This window comes from Harpia harpyja, chromosome 6 (assembly GCF_026419915.1).
Source record: "Harpia harpyja isolate bHarHar1 chromosome 6, bHarHar1 primary haplotype, whole genome shotgun sequence".
Taxonomy (NCBI): domain Eukaryota; kingdom Metazoa; phylum Chordata; class Aves; order Accipitriformes; family Accipitridae; genus Harpia; species Harpia harpyja.
The window spans coordinates 54,172,795-54,197,924 of record NC_068945.1 but is presented as its reverse complement, the minus strand read 5'-3'; the positions used below and the strand labels follow the sequence as shown (position 1 = coordinate 54,197,924).

General features: G+C 42.0%; 1 protein-coding gene across 2 annotated transcripts in view; it reads left to right on the top strand.

Moving 5' to 3' along the window:
• Positions 1-24,862, top strand: part of ABCD2 (ATP binding cassette subfamily D member 2) — a 47,610-nt gene extending 22,748 nt beyond the window's left edge. For both annotated transcript variants that reach the window (XM_052789386.1, XM_052789385.1), the window contains exons 7-10: positions 9,414-9,559; positions 16,902-16,986; positions 17,712-17,837; positions 20,441-24,862. In XM_052789386.1, the coding sequence (XP_052645346.1) occupies positions 9,414-9,559; positions 16,902-16,986; positions 17,712-17,837; positions 20,441-20,651 (568 nt within the window). In that variant the 3' untranslated portion in view covers positions 20,652-24,862. The remainder of the gene's footprint in view (positions 1-9,413; positions 9,560-16,901; positions 16,987-17,711; positions 17,838-20,440) is intronic.
• The last annotated feature ends 268 nt before the right edge of the window (positions 24,863-25,130 follow it).

Below are 25,130 nucleotides of genomic sequence, written 5' to 3'. Positions count from 1 at the left end.
AGAGAAGGTGGTTATCCTTCCCATGCACTGTAGGCTCTGCCTTTTGCCTGCCCTTGTGTCCTGGGCTCCAGAACTGTGTCCAGCTCTAAGGTGAACTGGACTTTCAGCCCTCTCCCAGCCTTTCCATGGTCTGCTCACCCGGACACATTTCTTAGGGTCTAGTCCCGTGTTTGCCTTCATGCAGGCTGAGGATCTCACCCTCTGTCCCTCCTCCAACTAACTGTGGTTTCCATGGTAAATGTAAGTTTTATTCAGCACAATGATTCTGTTCTGCATTTCTTGGAGACAATGCAGTATTCACTAGTAAATACCCAATAGAAGACTATTAGCCATTTTTTTTATACAAGTGTTCAACCCCCACCCCAACAAGTTAAGGCAATAAACTCATACACCAAAGGTAGAATTCGTCTAAGTTCATTTAGGCAGCTCAAAGTTAGGCATTCTTGTGTGACCTTTATAATGAGTGAACTGTCTATCTCCAGAGGGTGATCTGCTCTTGCAATGCACCATTGAAAGTGTTCATTGTTGATGCCAGTAAGAAAGGTACTCGAACTCTGTAATGCATTAATTAAAATTCCTTTTATTAGAGATAAGGAATAAGTCAATAGCATAGATAATCACAGAATCACAGACTGGTTGAGGTTGGAAGGGACCTCTGGAGGTCATCTGGTCCAGCCCCCCTGCTCAAGCAGGGCCACCTAGAGCTGTTTGCCCATGACCATGTCCAGATGGCTTTTGAGTATCTCCAAGGATTGGGACTCCACAGCTTCTCTGGGCAACTTGTTCCAGTGCTTGATCACCCTCACAGTGAAAAATTGTTTCCTGATGCTCAGATGGCATCTCCTATTTCAGTTTGTGCCCATTGCCTCTGGTCCTGTCACTGGGCACCGCTGAGAAAAGCCCGGCTGTCCTCTTTGCACCCTCCCTTCAGGCATTTATATACATTGATAAGATCCCCTTGAGCCTTCTCTTCTCCAGGCCGAACAGTCCCAGCTCTCTCAGCCTTTCATCACAGGAGAGATGCTCCAGTCCCTTTATCATCTTTGTGGCACTTAGGTCCCATCAGATGCTAGGAACCCAGCATTGGGCAGCATCAGACGGACCTCTAGTCACAGCATGGCATGCTGCACTTGATCTCATCCATGCCAAGGTTCATTGGCATTATGGTCTTTAGCACTCTGATAGGACTTTCTTAGAAGTAAACAATTCCATTTATCATTTCTACTGCCAAACAAAAGAACGTTAGCGTGAGAACATGCTGCTTTACTTCAAGATAAACACAAGGACACGCAGGTGGTGTCATTGCTGGTGCCAAGTGGGAGCTTCTTGCAGGTTCCTCCGTTATGATTAGCCAGCAAAGTTTACCCTGCAGCCAAGTGATAAGTGCAGCACAGCCCAGGCCTGAAGGCCAAGTTATGTGTGCAGCGCAGCCCAGCATGGTGCAGCGAAGTATAGCACAGGTCTGTGCCCACTCAGGTCAACTGTTCTGCGGGTCGCTAACTCCTCAATACACAGCAGTCCTCCAGTTCAGGTCACTGCAGCTGTTCGTCCTGTGTCCTAGGGCAAACATGTAAGACACATGAGACCTACTGGAGGTACCAGTTCACTAGAGGACTCTGTTTACTACAAAGAGAGCCTGGGGCGACTAACTCAGACTTGGATGAGTAACTTTTAGGTGAGATGAGTCTCTTCTGCAAATAATGCTGAGTAGTCCCCAGAACACTGGATTTTCAGTTCTTTGTTCTTGAGTCATTATTTATGTCATGGTCTCATGGGAGCATGTAGCAGGTAGGTTTTTTTCTGCAGTTCAGCATGTGTGCACTAGCCTACCTTAGAGGGGAGCGTGTCTTTCCCAAGAGGGAAGACTTTTCCAGGCTTGTTTATCTGCCTAACATTTTGCATTAATTATACCCTATCAATTTTACTTTCTGCTAGAGATTACTACAGCTCCCTTGTGGCTGCTTCAGGTACCTATAATGCTTATAAAATGGCCATAATAATGTTCCATGTATCCATATACATGATGCGTCTCTGTATTCTGTGCTGTCATGTTCTGTCCTGTGTAATGCAGTGTTTCACAGAGGATTAGAGAGGGAAGGCAGTGCAGTGTATGACTTCGCTTGTTGGCAGGGTGTTTCACTGGAGACACACTATTGCTCTAGTATTGCTTGCATATTCATATCCCAGTGCATGGAAAAAATGATGCCTTGGACAAATAAGCATTGTAGAAACCCAGAGCAAAAGCAGCCTCTGCTCTAGAGGCTTCACTGTCTACACTTCCTCTTCTCTGTGAAGTAAGGTGTCGCTTCTCATCTGCAAAACCATGAATGATTTGGGATCTTTCTAAAAGAGGGAAACTGCCTTGCTCATTGTGTTACATTGCTGTGATAAAAATCAGAAACACCTCTTAGGCTGGGGTATGCCTGGTGGGAGTGGCAGGCTAAATTCTTGTCCTGAACAGCTCATTGTTCTTTCTTCAATTCATTGATCTTCATCATCATCCATCCAAATAGTCCTTTTATCATCAGGACTACCAGAGGCATGAAAAGACTGGGCCTGCAAAAATTGGATGTTTAAGAAAAGGAGAGTATTTTTCCTTCATTTGTCTGGCTGGTTGATTTGATTCATTGCAGGGAGGTATAATTATTTCAGATTGGATTAGCTGCTGGTATTTTGTAGAAATTGTCTGGGTTTTGTTTTTAATTATACATGTGTTCTTGTGTTCTTTCTGTTGTCTCTGCCTATCACAAGGCACAGATAGACTGAACTGGATAATTTTGTGAGTTGTTCACCTTAAACTTTTATGCCATCTGACCAGTTCTAGTTATATTGTAAGTGATCTTCATAATGGTAAATAAGTAAATCATGAGATGAGATGATACCTGAGCATGAATAGTGCTTTAAATTAAAGACTACTTTCACCTTTCTGGTTATTATTTCTTCCCAGATTATTTTCTTGCAGAGATGTGCATAGCTTCTTTGGAAAGAAAGCCACAGAGTGATTCATGTGATTTTTTCAGCCTTTGATATCAGATTCTAATTATATGCATTGAGAATTCAGCTTTTCATACTGTGCATTTCATTTCCTGTTAACTATGTTAATGGCTATAAGCTATTACATTCCACTCTGGTAACTGATCTATCTGAAATATTTAGAGGATGCTCATGGCTAGTTCTGTATAACTGGAGAGGAGAGTTCAGTGTAGGGTATTTTAAAGAGAGATCAATTATTTATATCTTTAGAAGCATTGCTGAAACTTTAGCTGGCCTTAAAATCCCTTGAACTAGATACAATGCAATAAACTGAGCCTGTGCTTTTTTAACATTTTGCTAAATAATATATTATTTATTACTTTTACTGATACCACCTTTTAGTGATAACTCTTTAGTGATACCACCTTCCGTGTAAGAGTAGTGGATACAACACTACTTAAAAAGAACTTAATTCACATTCATTCAAGACATTTTATTTTCTCAAAGTTGCAGTAGCGGTTGGTGGTGCCATCATTAGTTTTTTGCTGTCTATTTTATTAACGTCATCAAAGAACTATTAGGAATCCAGATCATTTTACTTAGTGGAGGTTGGCATTTCTTGAGCATCACTGTTGATCAAGCTTTGCTGCTGTTGAAAACTGTTGAATTTTTACTATTGACCTAAATCAGGAGCATGGCAAGAGCCAGAGTTGTCCTGAGGTGATTCCAGCTGAGGTATTACAGCATGTAAAAAACTAGGATCTTGGCACCAGCAAGGTGATGGAAAGTTCTAAATATAGGTGGATTCCCTAGACAGTCAGGCGGAAATTTAGGGCTTTTGGAAAATTATCTAAAAAAATTGTGCAGTAGGTAAAGGGAGCCACCTAGAGTTAATCCATAGGAATCTCTAAATATAAATGTATGCCTGAACTCCTGCCTTATACTGAAGTTTAGGTGCCAAACTGATACCTAAATGTTAAACCCCTTTATCTATATCAAGCCCTCTCCTCAGAGCAGGCACCTAAATGAGATTAGAACCCCCTTTAATACGTTTTTATAAAGCTACTGAAGGATTAGGATAGTTACTGCCTTTTATATTTAAGAACACTGGGAAAAAAGGTAATAACATAAATGGTATATGGCACAAGGACTGGTACTAAAGTCTCTCTCCTTCCAGTTGAGGACTCTGACTGATGTAGTATATAATTAGGTTCTTTCCAATAACTCTCTCTTCAGACACGTGATTCCTGCCTCTTAGCAGCAGTTTCCTTGCTTCAGTGGGAAGATTAGAAGGCGCCCTCCCTTTGACTCCTCTTTAGCCTGGACGCTAGCCTAGAAAAATGGGAATCTGATGCCCTGCAAGCTGAGAAGAACTTAGCATGAACCCAGTTCTTGGAAGAGATTTGCCAACCTTTACCTTGTCATACAGCCCCTCATCTTGCATCTCTAGTAGCTGCAGTGTTTTGTGCTGGACTTAAAACTGTTGCTTTCATATCCCATGCTGTACTAGACCTTCTGGGGAATTAGCATTTGGGCACAGCTGTAGGTGTGAGCTGTGCCCTTGGCTTTCTGGACTGGAAATTCTTCAGTGCAAGCACTGACTCCTTAAGATCTTCCAGGTTTCCTAGGAAGATACCTCCATGGCTGAAGCTTGGACTCCAGTATCATCTTCTTGAATAGAAGTGCCTAAATTTGGAATACATTTTATTTTCGATGTCAAATCAAGCACTCTGAATTGCACTCTGAAGCTATCCTAATCTCCTTTGAAAAGCCAAGCTGCAATTTATCTGAAAAGGAGAATCCCAGGTGTAGTGTTCCCCTTTCTCTCTCCTACTTGGGTATATTAGAGAGGCATCTTGTCAGCCAGAGACAGAAACTTAAAAGATGGGTCAGTCAAGAGTTTATAGTTGCATTACACATAATTTTCCCACATAACTTTGTGTATCTGTGAGAATAATAGTGCAATAATAACTGCAAACACACTTAGACAGCAAATGGCAAGTCAGGTCATGATTGCTCACTTGGAGGCATGCAGAAGGGTTCCAGAATCACAAGCCCCATGTTTTTAGGCTTTACCTTCCATGGAGGAAGTGTTAATCACAGTCTGTGCCAAGGAAGGCGAGGTGAGCTTCAGACTGTACCTGGAAACAGTTCCTTGGGCACTTACATTGGACTAATATCCCTTAACTTCTGACGCCAGCCACTTAATTAAGATATATTTTTGGTCCCTTTCTTATTCCAGGGTGCTTATAATTAAAACTCTGACCATTCAGATTGCTTTATAGACTCTCAAAGTGCATATTGATTAGTTGCTATAATTCTTTAAAATAATATTATGGATGTCAGAACAGGTTATAAGTTCTGTCAGCACAGTTTATTTTGCATGGAAGATGAAAACACCTTTGAATACATTCAGGAAGTATTTGTAAACATTTCAAGTGGATATGGCTTGTTCTGATTTTGGAGCAGAAATTTCTTGACATCTAAGCAAGTCATCGTTCTTAACTTGCTACCCAAAAGAGTGAAGCCCTCTGCTCTTCAAGACATCAGAGAATTACTAGATGTTAGTACTGCCTGGTTACAGCGTGCAGTGTTAATCTACAATCCCTTTGAATTGGCATTATACCTCTGTCTTTATGCCTAACAGCTCCAGCGTGTAAGTCCTCTGTTTGGAAAGATAAGTGACTGGTATGTAAGTTTTGCAGCACCTGCCCCTTTCTCCCTCCCCAAAGCTCACCTCAATAAAGAGACCATATTATCGGCAACACTTGCCCTTCCTCCCCATATGATTTCTCTAATATTTTGCCAACATTGTACACAATGTCATGTGTCAGTAGGATACTGGAGAATTGTCCATACCACAGGCTTCAGATTGCAGCACATCTTGATATCATCTTTTTTTAAAGCCTGCACTGCAAGGGGGAAGCTGTAAGCCTTAGGGATGATGGCTCGTTACTAGCAGAATGAAGTTACAACTCTGCCAAGTGGAGTGCTAAGTGCACCAAGCAGAAATTGGTGATGCAATAAAACCATCAAACTGACTGAAAAAAGATCAGTTTATGAGAACTGAAAGCATCTCTTCCAATAAATGCCTTGAAATCTCAGAAAAACAGGCAAGATGCTTTCTTAGCTTTCTGGAGGTTTGGTACCAAAGCTTTAAAAAAGGATTACTGATCTTAAATTCTGTCTTTCAAAAACAGTGTAGGAATCTTTCTTCAGAGAGCAGAGAAAGAAAGAAAACAATTGCAGAGCTATTACTGTCAAAGACATGATCTCTGCACAGCAGAGGAGTTGCTTTCAGAGTCTGTAAGAGTGCTTCCTTTGAGACTGGAACCCAGACACTCTGGCTGAAAGGGAAAACTCCATCAAAAATCAATTAAGTCCAGTTAAAATAGAGTATTACTTCAGGACAAAAAGACAGTTTTTGTTGTTTGAACTGCTAAAAATTTAATGAAAACAATATTTTAACAAGGAGCTTACTGGCAAAGCCAAAATTTCACTGTTGCTGTATCCAGTTACCCATACTTGTTACTACTTAATGTCTAGGTATCACACACATGTAGCCTCAATTGATGTTTAACAGGTTTTAGTGTGTTTGACTTTGTGGCACGGTAGGTAAGGAGGCTATTGTCTTCAAGTTATGGATAGAGAAATCTGGTTTAGTATGAGATTGTGAGAGTACAAGTTAGATGAGATCTCATCTAACTTTAGCTCTTTAGAAGTTAATTACCTAAGTTAGTTGTCTGGGCTCTGTCTGCCTTTGAGGGAGAAGACACCCCCAGGAGGCAATCCATCCCCACCCTAAAAATAAATGGGATAAACCAACCACAAAGGTGCCTCTGTTGTCAAGAGTTGGAGTCCCAAATGAAACATCTCTTGCTAAGCAAGATGAAGTGTCCCCTCAGGGACAATGAGTGGCTCCATATAGGATGGGGGAAGCAGAACGTGCTCTCCCACCCCCCAGGACAGACCCGTAACCATAAGCCATTCTTCCTCTCTGCTAGTTAGTCAGTAATTGATGGGGTTTGCTATTCCACTGCAGGCTGGGCTTTTCTTTAATTTTTACAAACTAGGTGGGTAGAGGCGTGCTTGCTGGTACTGGTGTGTTTAGATGGGAGGCCACAAGGAAAATCCAGTTGTACCAGGAAGCAGTGCTGGTGACTCAATAAACAGCATGGCAACAAGTGTCCTGGCACAGTGCTTTTGAGCATTGCCTTCCTGGTTGTGCTGTAGGTTAAGTCTCAGAGCTGCTAGTCATTACAGGATCATACTTCACAGGAGTAAGGTATTAAACCCCAGACAAATCGTATGATAGGTAACTCTGTCCTCCTTGCCCTTACCTGCAGCTGAACCCAAATTACACCATCTTATGCACAACCTGATTCTTTTCTGAGCCCGGGTGGGGTTGCTGTCTTCTGTCCCAGAGATGGCAGCAGTCTGGAGCAAGTGAAGTGATTTCTACATATGCAAGAAATAAAGCCCTTTGGGATTTTAGGTGGAGAGCACTATGGAAATGTAATATATCATTACTTCATGAAGTTATATAAAGTTTAGAGTCGAGATTTTGCAATATGCCCATTAATGTAAATGGTTCACTGTACTTGATGCTAGTGTTTATGCAGCAGCCCAGAGCGGCACTTTTCCCACAATGAGCAGAAAGCACAACAATGAGCAAAGAGGAGCAGCAATGCTTGTATTTGACTTGCGGTTCTGGTTTTGCTCCATCTGGGTGCCTGCCCACAGCAATGAGATGACCAAATATTTGTGAGCAGTTCACATCCCCTGCCCTTCCCTCCCTCACTCAACTGGTGGAGAAAGTAGTTTAACTAGGGGTGGGTACAGACAGTTCACCATGGATGTCTGCAGCACTAAACCCAACGCAGCTGATGCCAGCTTGACTATGACTTTCAGTTCACGTTGCAGCTTTAGTTCTGTAATTCTACATCTGTTGCATTATGAATTCCTTCAAATTACTCTGTGGTGTATTTTAGGGACTCTTAAGAATAACAATGGGTAAATCCACCCCTTCTGCAGAGCCAAGGGAAGGGAAGAAATCTGCTAAGGTATTACAAGTCTCTGTCAGGGAAAGCCTCTACATGGCTGAGACCTTCCCACTACGCGGGTCCAGAGCTCTTCATGGAAGAAAATTGACCTCTCATCAACGTGCTGTGAAGTTGTTGGAAGCAGTTCTCAGTGGCAAAAGCAACCTGCCTGGAAGCCTCCTCATTGCTGGCCCAATTTTAACCGCTCCTCTCTGTCATCATCCCATGGCACCACAACTTTAATAAAACTAGCATTCTTTTGGCAGGTGAACTCAGTGTAACTCTTGGCACAGAAAGTGGGACAGAGTCCGGAGCCTGACTGTTCTTTGGCTGTGGCCTTCCCTTCCAAACTCAAAATCTAACAGATCATTCCTGGGGTGTTTCCAGCTTCCAAGAGCTATCAGCAGTGTCTGTGGAACAGGATGGATATTTATCCTTCACAAGAAATCCTTAGAACAAGAGCAGCAAAAGAGATGGTCAAATAGATGTGTCTTAGATTGCCTTTGCTATCCTAGCCTGAATATTTTAGAGATGTAAAACTGTTCTTTGAGCTGACTTTGTTTAGAGACTAGGAGGATTTTTGGGGCCTGGGCTGTACCAGAGGCTGGGCACAGCTTATGACATTGTGGAGACTGTCCGTAGCCATTTCAGGGACATGGCTGTGATTGAGGACTCTGGCTCCAGAGTGGAGACACCTTGTTTTAGTTAGACGGATGGTATTACCTGGTCTGGGAACATGGTGATTCAGAAGCTGCTTCACATACAGCTCAGCCTTGTGCTTGGCAAAGGGAGACTGGTGCTGGGAGGTTTAAGCTGATAAACTTCTCTATTGTATGCTTTTTTTGCAATTCAGAGTGTTACAATGGCTTCTAGAGCCAGCTAAGTTGCGCGTGGTCTCAATTCTGCAATCCAGAACAGTAGTATGCAAAGGAGGCTTTCAATGCTCTCCTGCCTGACTTGGGTGTCTGCTGCTGCACAATGGAAGTCTTTCCCAGTTTGAGCTGCAATGTTTTTGTTACAATTTGCTTTTAACATGTGAGTGTTTAATTCGATTTCTAAATCTCTAAGCATACCAAACCTTGAATACAGTAGAGTTTCCCTGATTCCAAGTGAAAGTATTCAGAATGAGCTATGAAGTGGATGTTTATTCTGCCTGATCTGTCATTTTGTTTTCACGCTAATACTACCCCTGTTGCTACCCTGTAATCAGCTGTTATGGAAACAATACATTGTCCCTAGGGTAAGTTTAGAAAAACATTCACCGACAATGCACCCACAGATAAATCCAGTTTTAGCAACATGGTGTTTAAAGCATTATAGTCCGCTCATAGAGCGTCAGCAAGAGGCACTCACTTGGAGCCAGCTCAAGATTACTGGTTTCTCTGTATTGTTTCTCAGGCCCTACATGTCCATTGGAACGCTACGTGATCAAGTCATCTATCCAGACTCAGTGGATGACATGCACGAGAAAGGCTACCAAGATCAAGATCTGGAGTGTATCCTGCATATGGTTCATCTGTACCACATAGTTCAAAGAGAAGGAGGTAAATTGCATATTTTTGTTAAAAGCTTTACAAAATCCATTCCTCGTGTGTGTGTCTTAGTGAGACTAACCTTTACTTACTGAACTGGCAAAACTGGATCCAGACCTTTTGTGGTTGTGGGAGCTGCACAACCACATGGTTGTTGCTCCTGATGCTAACGGAGGGAGAAAAGCTAAGTGCTCCTCTCCTCCCCAGTAAATCCATGCCCAAGCTGAACATCCTCGTTCTCTTGTAATGGCCAGCCTTTTCATGGTATTGTGAGATCACTGACCTTCCTTCATTTTCTTAGAAAATGTAACCTGTCTTAAAACTTGTAATGTCACTGACTACATCAACTCGAAAGCATGTGAATGAAGAGAGAGTCAGGTCTGCTTTCATCTCCTTGGTTTGTGGGATCAGCAGGACTATGTGCCATGAGAAGGAGTGTCTGATACCACACCACCACGGCGAACAAGTTAAAAATAACCAAACGACACTGGCTGGCAGTAGAGTGTTGCCATCTACCACTTGCTCTTTAAGTTGCCATGTGTTCTCGGTGTCGTTTGTCCTAAGAGTAGTGGACTGTGTAAATACACTGGCACAGTAAATGTCAAGATGCTAAAGGCTTCTCTTTTGTCTAAGGAACTGGAGCATTTCATGGCTTTTTTTCCCAAGCATAGCAATAATTTTCATCCTTTTGTTCCCACCAGCCACTAATCTCTAGTTTGAATATCCTCCCCATCATTATGCTTTTAAAACAGACATAGGACAAAGGTGGTAACATTTAGAGAGAAGGAGGATCTTCAAACCCCTCTAAGGAGCTGACATCGGGAGTGCTGGATGTACCTTGCCTCTCTCTGCCTGCTGTCAGTGCTCCTTTTTGAGAGGGTACTTCAGGTGCATTGCCTCGTGATGTGTGTGCTTGGTGTCTCTCAGAATTGTTCTGGCAACAGAGAGTAGTGCCTCAGCCATTGGGAATCCCAAGGCAATGTCTAAATTGCCATTCCTGGATGGCAACCTGTTGCTCTGTTCAAAAGGCAGAAGTTGTATTTTATTTTTGAAGTATGCATGGACACTCATCTGGTATCTTTTCTGCACATTTTAGAGTGGGGAATAGTAATAATTTACAGCAGCAATTGTATACCTACAGATACTTCTCCACCTCACAGTCCTGTTGATAGACTCTCATCTTTCCACGGGTTAATGCTTCTTTGTTAAGAATGTGGTAATGAGTGTTGGCCCTCAAGTTGCAATAGAAAATAAGAATCTGCCATCATTCTGATTCATATTATTATTCAGATCGGATACTATGACACAAGGGTTGAAAAAGTGGGCAGAGCGCTAAACTCAGTGACCGGAATAATTGCAGAGAAGGCCTCTACTCGTTACACTGACATTACAACTATTCCTGTTAGTATTCGTGAGTCACTTACTTCACTATGTGAAGTGCCCAGATTGCAGAAGAACAAGCAGATGTGTTGGAATGGGGAGCTTGGAATGGGAAGCTGGAAAAGGAGGAGCAGTTAAATTGTCAGTGGCAAGAAGCCACTGTGGAGTGTGCATTTGTAGCCTGCTGGTGCTTGTAGATGTACTGAAAAACACATGACCCTCAGCGGCCAAAACCATATCCCCAGCAGTCTCTGAATGCACATCGTTGTGGTTTATAACCCTGCAGCTGGAGCGTGTAACTGATGATGGAGCAGTTACTGTGCTCCACGTATGAGATGCTGTTGGCTAGGGTCAGTGTTCCATATTGCCAAACTGAAACCCCAGATTTGGATCAGTCTTGCTCTACTTTCTGTGCCAAAGAAAGTATTTATTGCTGACTCCATTCTTGCTCTTCTGCCTGCCTGACTGTGCATGTGAGACACACACTATCCATAGAAAGGTCTAGAGGACACTGTTAGTGTTCACTGGTACTCTATTGAAACTCCACTCAGGATAAAGGCACACTGCAAAAGTCTGCACAAACAAATGTTCAAAAAATAGTGTCTTAGGTACTTTGCGATCTAAAATGACAGAAGTGGGCAAAGCCAGAAAACAGGGGGAGAGATTACCATATACCAGGAAGTTTTTAGGACCATAATACACTTGTTCCCTTTTCTCCTTGGGCATTTGCAGGAGAAAAGTGCCAAGGTAGGAGCAGAGAGGAAACCCATGACATATGATTTGACACATTACATGGATTTCATATGCTTACATATTCTTTAGAGCTCCCCCAGTCTGGGACAAAGACTGATATTCTGGTTTTTTGAACCAGCAAGCCAGAGAAATACTTGTTGAAAGTGAACAATTGAAATTTTTGTTTATACGTAGCTGAATTATTTTTTTTAATTCCAGTTTTTATTTGGTGCTTTTACTTAAAATCAGATTTTTAAACTAAAATTATTTCTATTAAAAATTGAACTTTTTTCTTTGCAAAATAATTAAAAATCCCATATAAAGCTTGTAGAACAAGGGATTTGCCCCAAACCGTCTTTTTCCTTTTTGCAAACTGCTTTGATGATTGACAAGCACTGGCATTTTCCAAAAGAAAAAAAGTTTTGCTGAAAAATTCTCAGCAAGTTTCTATTTCTGTATTATATACACTTTTTGAAAATGTACTACATCTGAAAAAAAAAAAATCAATGAAACCATTTTTAGTTACTTAGATTCTTGTGGATATCTGGGATATGTTCATACTCTTTTGAACTGTTTCCATAAACTGTTCTAAGAATGGAGGTAACTATCTGTCAGTCATTGAATTATAGAAGTCTAATATAATTCTTCAATATTTTTTCACGTAGATCCTCTTGTCCTTCAGAGCCTTACCTCTGTCTCTTTCCCTTTCACCTATCCCCTGCAGTATTAGGCCTCTACCAGACAGCAGGCTCCTTAGGGCATGACCCTGTTGTGCTTTAAGTGATCATGAATGTCGTGCATGTATAATATGATGCTTTGCAGTTTTGTGTTCTGCTCCCTGTGGGCAGTTATGAAAAAGCCAGATGGAGCCAGAAGTGCGCAACTCTGACTCAATTTATTTGTCCTGGTGTAATTTTATTGTCTTTGGCTGAATTGCTTCCACATTGCATCAGTACAAGGGTCACCAGATTCCAAGTGTGAAATAACCAACAAGAGCCTGACATTGTTCTTGTTGTTGCCAATGGCAGAAATTCCTCTCTTTTCCTAGCAATAAGGTTTGACCCAGTTAGAAGTAAATAGAATAGTTACAAGAAAAAGTAGCCGAGTTTGGCATTTAGCTTCTGTGTTATCCTCATGAAACTTTTTTCAGTCAGTAGCAACAGAATACACCAAAACCACCGAAATAACATCTCCCTCCCCACCACCACCATTCCTGATGTCCGTGAGCTGAAGCCCTAGAAGAAACCACTGCAATTGCTGTTGATAGTAGCACCCCTTGCTGCTAGGGGCAGAATTTCCTTCCCACTGAATCCCACACCGTTATTTTTCTCACCTGCTGGATATTAGAGGGATGACATTTTGTTACTTACCTTTATATTATCAATAAGGTGCCCCCATCGACACCTGCAAAGTTGCTAGCTCTACCAGAACAATAATTTCATACAAAATGAGGATAGCAAAGAAGGTTGTATTCAGCACGGGTGGTGAAAAGGCATGCCCAGAAATCGTGGGTAATAGTGTGGAGATGTGCAGTAGAAATACATAAAGTGGTTCCTTTTTGACCTTCTTTGAAAATCTGTACGTATGTAGCAAGTGTCAACTGTGAATGCAGCCTTAGGCTGCCAATAACCTGTCACATGAGAGGAGCCATGAGTACATGTAGCAGCATGCTGAATGCATGACCGGGCCTGTCAGGTTGGGGCTGATGACATTACTGAACAAGTTCAACGTGTTTATGGTTTCTCAGCACCCCAGATTATAATTATTCCTCATTATTTTGCACATTTGTCATATCTCTGGGTCTTGTCCAGGGAATCTTTGTGCTAGGCCACATATAAACACACAGACCAGCACATTTCCTCTCTCTGAGATTTTTTCATCTGATCATTTTAGCCCTGAATGTGCTTTTGTTACTGGTACCAGCAGGAACTCTGGAGTGCTCTGCCGGCTTTTCCAGTGGCTCTGAAATCCAGAGACACAAATCCCTGCAGTGTCATGCTGAGCTGGGGCTCACCCAGTTGATGGTCTCTTTGTTCTTCCTCAGCTAAGGATTGCCCTTGCATATTCATCCTGCACAGCACCCCAGCTCTCTTCTGTTTTGACAACTGCCTGGGGACATACGCTGTGCAAGAGGCCTCCATGTTCAAAAGCTAAGCAGGGGTGGACTCTCTGGCTGTATTTTGCTGCAGTAGCCTTTCTTCTGTCATGAAGCTGTAACACTCCAGTCCATGTCTGATGAGGTGCATTGGAAGGTAGATCTGGAAAAGGAATTGTTAAGCCTGTCTTTTTATGGCAGCTGAATGCTCTGTCTTGCATGTAAGCGCGAGAATTCACAGGGATGAAGGATACACAGCGCTACAGACCCCAGATGTAACCCTTTCTTTGTTGTCAAATTTAGCTGGCTTTTTCCTTCAGAAAATTGAGGTAAAAGGAATTATAAAAGAAGCCATGCAAGAAAATGAAATGCTGCTATCATGAGGCTATCACTAGTTTCTGCTGACAGCTGTATGTATTTCTACTGCTGTTACTCTGCCCCGGCACATTACACGTGCTCTTTGTCTTTCTGGTTGCAAAAGGCATTTCTGTGACATCCAGTGTTCATCACATCTACATCATACCATGTGCAATCAAAGGCTAAACGTAACAAGAAGCTGGGCAAGGAATTTGGACTCTGAAAGCCAGGATTATGTTTGTACCTACTGAGAGATTTGTGCTGTGTTCATAGGCAAGCCATTTCATTTCTTCTCTGTTCATAGAAAGCCATTTCATTTCTTCATTTATACAGTGGATGTAGCTACGGGTGACATACACCACTGACTTGGCTGATATTTTCAGAACACTAATGTCCTTACCTGACCTGTGCCATGTCAGCAGGAAGAAAAGAGAAACAAGTAGGTGCCTTATTGTTAATGCACAGTAGGAAGTCAGTTTATTGTGAGTTACATTGCCTCAGTGTTCAGAGGAAATTGTTCAGACATTAGAAAATGATTTTTAAAAGGGATATTAAAATGGATCCTTCCTTATCCGTTGTTTGAGACATTCCAAGTGGCAAATAGGAAAGTTGAGGGAGGGAGCTAGGCAGGAGGAGACAAGACACACTTCTAATATTCAGTTAGAATGTAAGCTGAAGTGACCAGAGATGACCATTGTATCCTGGTAAAGGGAAGCTAAATCTTATACCTTTAGAGGAAATAATAGAATGATTTTGCTGACAAAGTGATGCTGCTTCTTGAACTTCATTCACTTTTTGTCTTTTACTAAGTCTTTATAAACCAGCTGATCTGGAAGAAACTGTCTGAACGCAGGCACTGCTTCCCCAGGCACATGTGCACACATGCACACCCATCCACACCCTAGCTCAGATCCAGGTCCCTGGACCTTGTCTATATTCTCAGCTTAAAGTAACAGAATATAAGCAGCAGCCTGAACACTGCCTTCAGAAGCATAGTTGTTTCTATGGCTTTCATGAAGGACCATTCCCATCCTTCGCCCCTAGCACCCTTTGCCCTTTGCCAAAAAGGAGTGCTCCAGACATTTTACAGTCTTTTTTGGAAGCTGAAGGTGTCAGTGGAACAGCACTCCAACTCTCTGTGTGGTCCCAGCACCAGGACTGCTCAGCAGCAGCAGCCTCTGTGTATCTATTCCCTTTACCAGAATTCATCCAAATGGTGATTTAGTTAATGATTACACAACTCCATCTTTGCTAGGAGCCTGCTGATAGAAAGCACTGTATGTGCCCCCGGGGGGGGTGCCCACTGGGATCCTTAAACAAGAATGGAAGGAAACTAAGGAAAAAACAATAGGATGAGTAAAGGTGATGTATTTCTGCTGTGTGCATGCCTGCTTTTTAAATCTAACTATATACACATATATTAAAAAATCATGACATTGTATTTTACAATTTTACGTATAGAAAATTCTTGGAATTCAGTCTCTAGCATTACCAATTCCTGTTTTCAGTCACACAGCCTCTCACTAGATGCTTCACTGAGGTTTTGTTCAGACCTACCAAGCCCTAGTGTAGCACCAAGCACGGATCGAGCACTCCCCAGCCTCCTGCACCTTCACAAGCCCCACTTGTCTCACCCTTGGTCAGGTATCAGAAATGACACTGCCCACCCTGCTTGCTTGACCTTGTTTATAGTCTTTTCTGGCAGATGTTTATTTACAGGTGGACAGTGGCAGAAAAGGCTTTTTGGTCATGTTGTTAATTTTTTAGTTACAGTGCTTCTGGGCTGATTTGGAAAAATGTTCTTGCCCTCAGTCGACCCCGCTCCAGCTGCCTGTCTCATGAATAGATGATCTATTGAGACAAATATCTTACCAGATTTTCCTGGCATCCACACTCTCCCTTTTCAAAACTCATCTATTTTGCTACTCTATCTATCTGGATTGTTTGATTGAAAACTTATTTTCAATAGGGTAATTTGGTTTTTGAAGTTTTTCATTAGTGGGAATGAATCATGCCAGAGTACTCACAGAAACACCAGTCCACCGAGAGATTGCAGATAAAATGCGTCACAGTCCTGTTCCATGTAGCTGAAAGTGATGAAGAAAAGAACCATTTAGAGGCCAGCCATGTACAATATTAAATAAGGATACACAGTGATATAACGGTTGTGGGTCATTTCTAAATACAAGGTAGCGAGAAGTTTGTATAAAAAATCCTCCTGTCTGTATGCAGTTTTGTGTGTTAGCTGCTTGTCTGTGTATACAGAATTTATCCATGTGTCTGCAGTCTGCATCTGTGTTTCTGTTGAGCATGCTGACAGTTATTCTTTGCCTACAGTAGTGAGTGGAGTCAGGCAGTGCTCTTTATGTTTTCTGCACTTTATTTCTTTGAATTTGTTTTTAAATTTCCACTCACACCTTTCAAGAAGGAATAGCAAATTGTTCTATAAAACAAACGTGACAGAAAAAATTGATTAGTTATACACAGGTAAAAGATGTTTTTTTCAAAGAGATGGTAAGTAAAGTTTTTTGACAATACCTACATGACCAAGGAGGTTAAATTCCACTTTCAAAATTGACATGATATTTTGGACATTTTTCCAATTGAGTGCCAGTCAAAAGTCATTGAGGTGTTTCAGAAGATGTGATCCAGAACCCTGAGCTGTTTCTTCTGCAATGGAAATGCTCTTTATGATTTTGGTTGCAGATTGCAGACATGTTGCAAGTGAAGCTGCATTTGCTTCATAAACTTACATTGTCCTGATGTGGTTTGTTTGCATTTTTTTAAAAGGCTGGGATGCCATTATGGATTGGAAAGATGTCTTATCAGGAGGAGAAAAACAAAGGATGGGCATGGCTCGGATGTTTTACCATAAGTAAGCATTTTGATTTGTCCTTTAAGTAGCATCTGAAAATGAGGAAGAGTTTTGCTGTAATAGTTTGAGCAGTAATAGACTATAATCTTGATGCAATATGCAATACTGCTAGACAGTTGCATAGGACCACAGACCTTGTCGTTTATTCAAACTCTGCTTTTGGTTTGGGCAGTGCTTCTTACTTAAGCTTTGCTTTTGGCAACATAGCATTACATTTTCCAGATGTTCCTTTCTTTAACATCTTGGGCACAGACATTTTCCCTGCATCTGTCCTACAAATATTGCAGAAGTCTGATGGACTGTTGCAGAGGCTATAGGAATTTGTAAGCCAAGCTCCAAAACTTTTTGGTTTTGGAGACAGCAAGCATGCAAAGGCAGCCCAGTCCATACATAGCAGTAGACAGAAAGTTTCTGAGTTGGCTGTAGCTACTGCATGACTTGATGACAGGACAGAATAATACTAGGTCAAACTAGAACATAAAAGTTAGATCACTGTGTACTCAGATGGACCAGGAAATAAAACCCATTTCTCCTGGAAGCTGACTCGGCACCTGAATAATGCATGGAAACTTTATGTTGTTGCTAGCCACCTTCCAGCTGTAGATGAGAGACAGCTGTCTGGCAAAAATAGCTCTCTCCTTCCTGTTGTTCTTTCAATTAAACATCGTACATGGGAATACTGTCCAAAACATAGAAGAGTAATGTTCTTTATCTGCTTTTTAAAGGCCAAAATATGCATTGCTGGATGAATGCACGAGTGCTGTAAGCATTGATGTTGAAGGAAAGATATTCCAAGCTGCAGAAGCTGCTGGGATATCCCTGCTTTCTATAACACACAGACCTTCTCTTTGGTAAGTATGTTCAGGGATTTATCATGGTCCTTGCTTTTAGCTTTCTGACAAGCAGTGGGTTGGCCATTATTCTTTGTACTAGGGCAGTTGTTTAATCAATATCTACTGCACTTTCTAAGATAACTTGTCTACAATAATAGTGATGTAAATGCATTTAGCATTGATTTTTTTCATTCTTTGACACATATTTGTTCCTCCCTCTTATTTTTTTAAAGGTGTTTCAGTTATTAACTATTAATAGCAACATGCAGGTATCTAAGAGGCAATTAATTAGTCCACCACACCACAGCCACAACAGATATCACCAGATTATTCTGTAAAGGTGACAAGATACATGAGCTGTCCTGGGGAAGTTTACCAATGCTTGGGAGAAGATGGGAAATATGGCAAGTGGTTAAACTACTTTTTGTTCTTCCATAGGAATAATACATCTGGTGTTTTAACTTCAGTTGTGTCCTCTATCTGCAGGGTTTGTGAGCTTTCAAAATTGGATTGTCTATTAAAAAAAGAAATAAAAAGAAATATTGGAACTCTGAGAAACATCATTCTAGTGAGGGAGTACTAAGTATGGAAGAGTCCCTCAAAGGAAGTAAATGTAGTTACTGAGTACATAAACCAGCCAAATACTTTAAAGGGCAAAAGGAGATCAAGAACATGTAAGCTGACATTAGCAGAGACTATTTGTTCTGAACTCCTTGATCTCTACTGTCAGATTGTTTGGTTTTTTTAAACTGATGACAAAAAATCCATTACCAGTTTGTTGTCTCAAAGGAAAGAAATTGTATCGGTGTCTGCTTCTCTGAAAGAGAACGGTTTCCCCAGCATCCCTCCTTCCTCTGTGCAGATGGTGACAGTGGAAATGGCTTTTATTGGATCAGGACCTAAATGTTAAGAAAAAATGTGTATTCTGATAGGGAAAAAATGTCACATAGACATTTGTTTTTAAAATAATTTAAATTACACTTAAAAAGAAAAGTAGTATTTACATTTTTTAAAGTTTGGCATTATTTTAAAACCACTGCTCAAGAAAACAGGTATTTGAGGGCATCTCACCTATAAATAAGGATGATGCAGAGGGAAGTTATGTGAAAGAACTTGTGAGAAAGATCTTCTGAGTTCAGTTCCCTGCCGACATTCTTGTTTCCTAGTACTAGGGCGATTCAGGAAAGTTTGGGATTGTTCTTGTAACCTCAACAGTATTACTGAAATTAGCAGAAATCTGGTGATTATGGGGGTTCTAGAGAAGTAAACAGAAGTGCTGAGTATTTAGAAATCAGCATCAAATGCCTTTGACTCAGGTATGCTTCCACAGGGACTGCACCACATAGACAAAAACCAGGTTCACATGTTGCTTTGTCATCCTCAAGATTATACCAGGAAATACTTGCTCTTTTAATCAAAATATTGGCTACTTTCCTAGATCACAAACATTGGATATCTCAACTAGCTATCTTAGCTTCCTGATTTTTTTGGGTTTTGGTGGGGGAAAAATAGAGGGATAGGTTAAGAATTTGGTGTCACAAAGAATAATATGCAAGAAGTGGTGAATATGAGCCTGGAGTTGAATCTCTTTTAAGTCCCATGTCATAAGCTATTGAGGTTATTAAACTGTCACGTTCCCTGGATGGGCTTTATAATCACTGTTTTATGATGCGTCTCATCTTCTATAATTTATAGTGATAAATTACACAGTCATACCAGCAGCTCTGAGGGAACTCTTTGCTCTTCCTCCTGCACCTCCTGATATATGTCTTGTCAGGTCTTGACAAACTCCACATGTACACCTTTGAATATTTTCGGTGCACACACCCTGATACTCTCTGAAAGATCTGTGACTCCTACACAGACTATGTTATTTTGGCCCCTTGCATACTGAACCATGTTTTAGGACTGGAGGTTTCTTTAACCAACCTTATAAGATGCCCGGGAACAAACTGAGGTGTAATTTGAAAAAGCTAGAGTTTTATCAGTAGCATCAGGTACACCGTGTCTGCCCGAATGTATTTTCTCTAAAGAGGCAAAACATCTCTCAGAAAGCGAGGTAAATAAAGTGGGACTAGCCTTCCTGGGGGAGAAGGGAGCCTTGTCTGCTGCTGCTGTTCAAGTTCCTGGAGAAAAAGGAGTCTAGTGGAGTTGCAGTGAAGGCAACTTCTAAGAGGGAGGCAGAAAGAGGGAGGCCACCACCTTGGCCAGAGACAGCAGATGATGAGGGCACCCTCCACAGCCATGCTGCCCGCTCCTGCCAGCATCACTGCGGGTGACATGCCCCGTGAGCTCAGCCCTGCGGGCTGCTCAAGGCACTGACCGCCCCAGCTGGGGAGCCCATACCAGTGCTGATGGCTTACAGCTGGCACCTTGCTGCTGAATTTCACTAGATGACTTAGGGAGGTCCTGGTGACAGGCTTTAAAATACCCAAATCCCTTACGAAAGAGTGTCCTGGGATTATGAGTCACTGAAAAAGTCTTACCCAGTGATCCAAAACTGGACAACTCTCAACTTCCTGAGAGGCACCATTGAAAAGCGACACAGACATCCAAATTTGCATGCAAAAATGAACCATCTGTTCCCTGAGCCATTACTAATGTTTTAATTTCTACTGCAGGAAGTACCACACTCACTTGCTGCAGTTTGATGGACAAGGCGGCTGGCGTTTCGAGCAGTTGGACACCACTATCCGTTTATCACTGAGTGAGGAAAAACAGAGACTGGAATCCCAACTTGCAGGAATTCCTAAGATGCAGCAGAGACTGAATGAACTGTGTAAAATCTTGGGAGAAGATTCAGCGCTTAAAACAATGGGCAAAGAGGAATAAATAATTTATGGTTTATGTTTTTAAAGTATTTTTTTAGTTAAAAGCATTACAAATCCAGCCATTATCCTTTGCATGCATTGTGATAGAGGCTTAGAACATAGAGAAACACAGCCAGCAGAAAATAATACTCTGAATGCTATGTAAGACTTTAGCATTTTAGTATTAAGGAAGAAAGTGGTTGAACTGTGAAGTGAAAATAAGCAAATGCACAGAGTATAAGATTAGTCATTGCAGCTTATGTTAATTCCTAGTGAAAGCCCGATTCACTGCAAGAAAACTACCAACACACTTAGGTTTTGTAGGTGAATTTTTGCCTGAGACTTGGCCTGCAGAATGTGCTCTTGTACCAGGTCACTGTGTGCGTATGATATGCCTGCTACGCAGAGCAAACCCAGCATGAAACTCAGGCATGGAGCACGGCAGAGGCAGCATCTGAGTGAGTATGCAGATGCATGCAAAAATCTCATTTGGGTATAAGAAACATTCTTTCAGCCCATGTAAAACCAAACTCCTGTTCTACTACTGAATTACATACACACCTTTACCTGCATTTCCATAGGAAGGAGCATAATAGGCTGACCAGAAGACAACTGTCCGAGCAACCCACTGCCCTCGTGACAGAGAAGCAGGGATAGAGCTAAATATGTAATACACTTGTGTTGTACTTTATGCCATTATGCATAGCTTCAGAGGCTCTTTAGCCTTCATGATACATCAGTTCCTTTGGGGGATTATTTATGTCCCCTATTTGGTAACCTCTGGTGGGGGGATGGAGCACTGGGCCCGGCATCAAGCGACTTAGTTTTTGCTTGACTAAGTCTTTCATCTGCTCCATGGGTCTGATCCAGCTGGTGTCTATCTCTGACCCAGTTCCTCCATTGGTAAAATCACAATACAGACACTTGTTCGTTCCACGAGACACTCCGTGACGAGGAGGATTGTAGGGGAGGAAAATACCAGTTTCTAACCATACACTGAATTCTCAGGCATGGCTGTCCTGCCAGTTAAAATGCTCAGCACTTATAAAGGTCTGTGAAAAGTTAGAGCATTTTATAACCACTAATTAATATGCCTGCCATATTTTGCTAGAGTAGCTGAACACTGCCCTCCCTGTGAGCAAACGCACCAGTTAACAGCTTTTCTTTCAGATGCACTCACTGATTGTCCCATCTGCTTTTCAGTTCAGTAGAAGCCTGGTCCCCAGTCAGTCAGAAGGTGCTTTAAACAGAAACCCCTAAGACAGTGCTGGCCTGAGTGCCTTGCAAGAGGCAAAAGCTGGTGAATTAGAAATAAAGATGTGAATGAATTTAAGAGTTCCTGATCTGTTCTCCCTGGCTGCAAGTGCACGGCAAATGGGCAGCTTGGGAGTGAAGATCAGGAGGGGTAAGAGGCTTTGCAGATGGGTAAATGAGCCTTAGCCGAGATGTAGCAATCCTGAAGTTTGTTGGTTCTTTTTTTCCTAGAAGTGTGATTCCTTAGAAAATTTCTGTCTGGTGTGCTTAGTCTGAGAGGGGCAATGCATAAGCTGTTAAGAACTGTTAAGAGAGGAGAAATATTTTGGGTGTATTTGCTGAGCTGGGAATGTTTGAGCACCCTGAAGTTAATATAAACTCTTTCATTTTTCCGATCACTTCAGTAACAAGGGGAAGGTGAATTAACTCCCTCTGCCAAATCCCAGTCCAATGCACTAACCATTAGCCCATCTTCCTTCTCACCGTGTGCTCGTCTTGCTGCTTGGTACAGCACTTGCACCAGAAAATGGAGTAACTCTGCTCCTTGCTCCTCCAGAGTCTGTGGCTTGAATGTAACCCTGTAACTCGTCCTGGTGACAACAGTTTGTTCCTCTCATTAGTTTTCTCTGTAGAGTCCCCTGGGACATCTCACTGACACAGAAAGGAATGCTTTTGGGAACCTTTGAAAGGGATGAGAAATTAAGGTTCAAGATAATAAGATGTTGTGTTGTTAAGTGCAGACTGGAGGTCACTGCTGTGGTGGATGACATATGCGCGCATTTTAATTTGCCATGTCTCTGCTTGTCCCTCTCCCCGAAGGCTAGCTTTCCTCCTTCTCATCTTTAAAGAAAAATTCAGAACTGCTAAGGAAAAAAAGAAGTCAGCCAAGAATCTGTTCTCGGTGAGCGTAAATGAGATGACTGATGATTTTAAAGGCTTGCACATTTCTGAGTTATGTTTCTCTAAGATGGTGATGAATCAGGCATTCGTCGTATGCATGCCCTTGTCCCAGCTGCAGTGTCCTTCTGCTAGAGCCAAAGCAGCCACAAAGCCATCTTTCCACAAGCCTCTCCCAAGGCAGGAGCTGAGTTGGAGGAAGGGACACTAGTGTTCCCCACCCCTCTGTTAAGCACTTTACCATGTGGCTGGGAGCTAAACCAGGGTTGACCAGTCCCTAAAGGGGGAGGACACTGAAAAGTGCTCAACAATTGGCCCAATTCGGCACAGCTCCAGGTATGGTCCTGCATGCTCCCAGCCTCCCACCAAAGCTCTGCCATGGCACTTGGGAGCCGTTATGGGCAAGTGCAGCGCCTGAAATCTGCTGTACCACCTTGCAGATATCAAAGCTGGCCATCCCTCACGGCACAACAGAGACACATCTTCTGAGGAAATCGTGTTTAGAAGAAAGAAGTTTGTTTGCTGGTTTTTAAATGACTTTATGCATAAAACATACAAAAGATACATACATTACTGATTAAATTTTAATGAAAACTGAAATCGCTCCAGGATCAATATAATAGTATTTTCCTTGAAGTTTGGTACATATTGGATCCAGTAACAGACTTAACCATTCCCATTCAGTAATATAGCATAAAATATCCTAGCATCTCGTTCAGCTGTTGACATTCTCGTAGGCATAACAAGAACATTAGAGGCTGGTATGAGAAGAAAACCTTCTTTAAATAGGAACTTTCTAAGCAACGCTGAGCCAGTTTTAGAACGATTTTCTGTACCAGGGCTCATTATTTTTAAAGTTAGTTTTGTGGCTGGAAGAGAAGCTGCCCTGGAGATTTTCTCTGCAAACTTTCTGAGTTTTTCCAAGGGCTAACTGAGATGGGAGTCTCCAGTTCTGTTTCTGGAGAGTTTTGCCTCTGTTGTAATACAGGGCACAAGCCAGCTCGCTTTTTATGCTGCTTCAGACCCAGATGGGAAAGCAAGAGCATAAGTGCATGCTTCCTGCTCAGGGAGACGCTGTTCTGGAGCCAAGGCACGAGGAGCACTTGGCCTTTGCAGTGCGAGAGGGTCAGAGCAGGGCAGGATGCCTTGGTGGAATCCTTTTTTGTGGTGCAGTGAGAGCTGCTCATCAGTTTATTCCCTTTCTGGCATTCAGGAGCCTTGAGGCCAAGGAAGTGACTTTTTGGCCTTCCTTCTGCCTGTCATATCTGGCTGGAGCTAGCCAGATCCAGCTCATTGTGTCATGGCATCTGTGCATTTAGGGCTGGATACTGCAACGTGCTCAGTGCACTTAGCCTCCTGTGAGCACCCTCGCAGCCCCCAGGACTCAGGGCAGACTGGACTTGTCTGGGTCTGCATCCTAGAGGAGTACAGGTGCTGAGCAAAATTCACGCCAGTCTCAGGCATGGAGTAACTGTACAATAAAAATATGAAGTATCCGCATCAGTTCATTCAGAGAATGTTGGGATTTTTTGCAAGAATCTTCAGAATGGAAGGAAACGTTTTTTGTGCGTGGGATTTCAGTATTTTAATGTAGGAGGAGTTTGTTTTTCACTTAGTTTTGGGACCAGGCTCATTCCTGTTTTAGACTTGGAAGCCCTCCTTCTGCAGGGGTTGAAAACCCCACATATCTTTTAGAGGAGTTTTTTGAAACCAGTGGGATTTGTATTTGAGTGAAGAATGAAGGACTGGGTATTCAATGGGATATTTTAGGGAAAATTGCAATAAAAATTGTATCCTAAAGCAAATGAACACATCTACAGTCCCCTGAACATGTCTGAATGATGATAATGCATGCCAAAGTCAAGTTTGTGAGCCTGTGATCAGAGATTTCAATCGTATATAGAATGAAATCCCCCTACTGAGCTGCTCATGAAGCTTAAGAGAAGTGAACTGCTAATCGAATGTCTTTGTTTTGTTTATGTTTGATATTAATGCCTTTTAAGAGCAGACAATTTATAAAGCAATAAATTATGCTTTACAGTTGTAATTTATTTCAACCTCAAATAAAACATGTTGCATTTACTTTGAGTTTACAGTGTTCCTTATGAATCATTCAGAAAGCAGTCAGGACCTGCCTGCGTGTGCTCTGGGAGAACACCTCACACTGCCTTTCTGTTGCCTTATTTCTGATTATGGCTCGTTCTGCAGCACCTGCTTTGTATTTTTTAAATTAGTGTCTAACCTCATGTAAGTGAGACCATCTATGAGAGGGTAACAGTGACGTATTAAAAATACTGCACCCACCCAATGCAAGTTTATTGTGTATGATCTGTTTTCAAACAGGCAATTA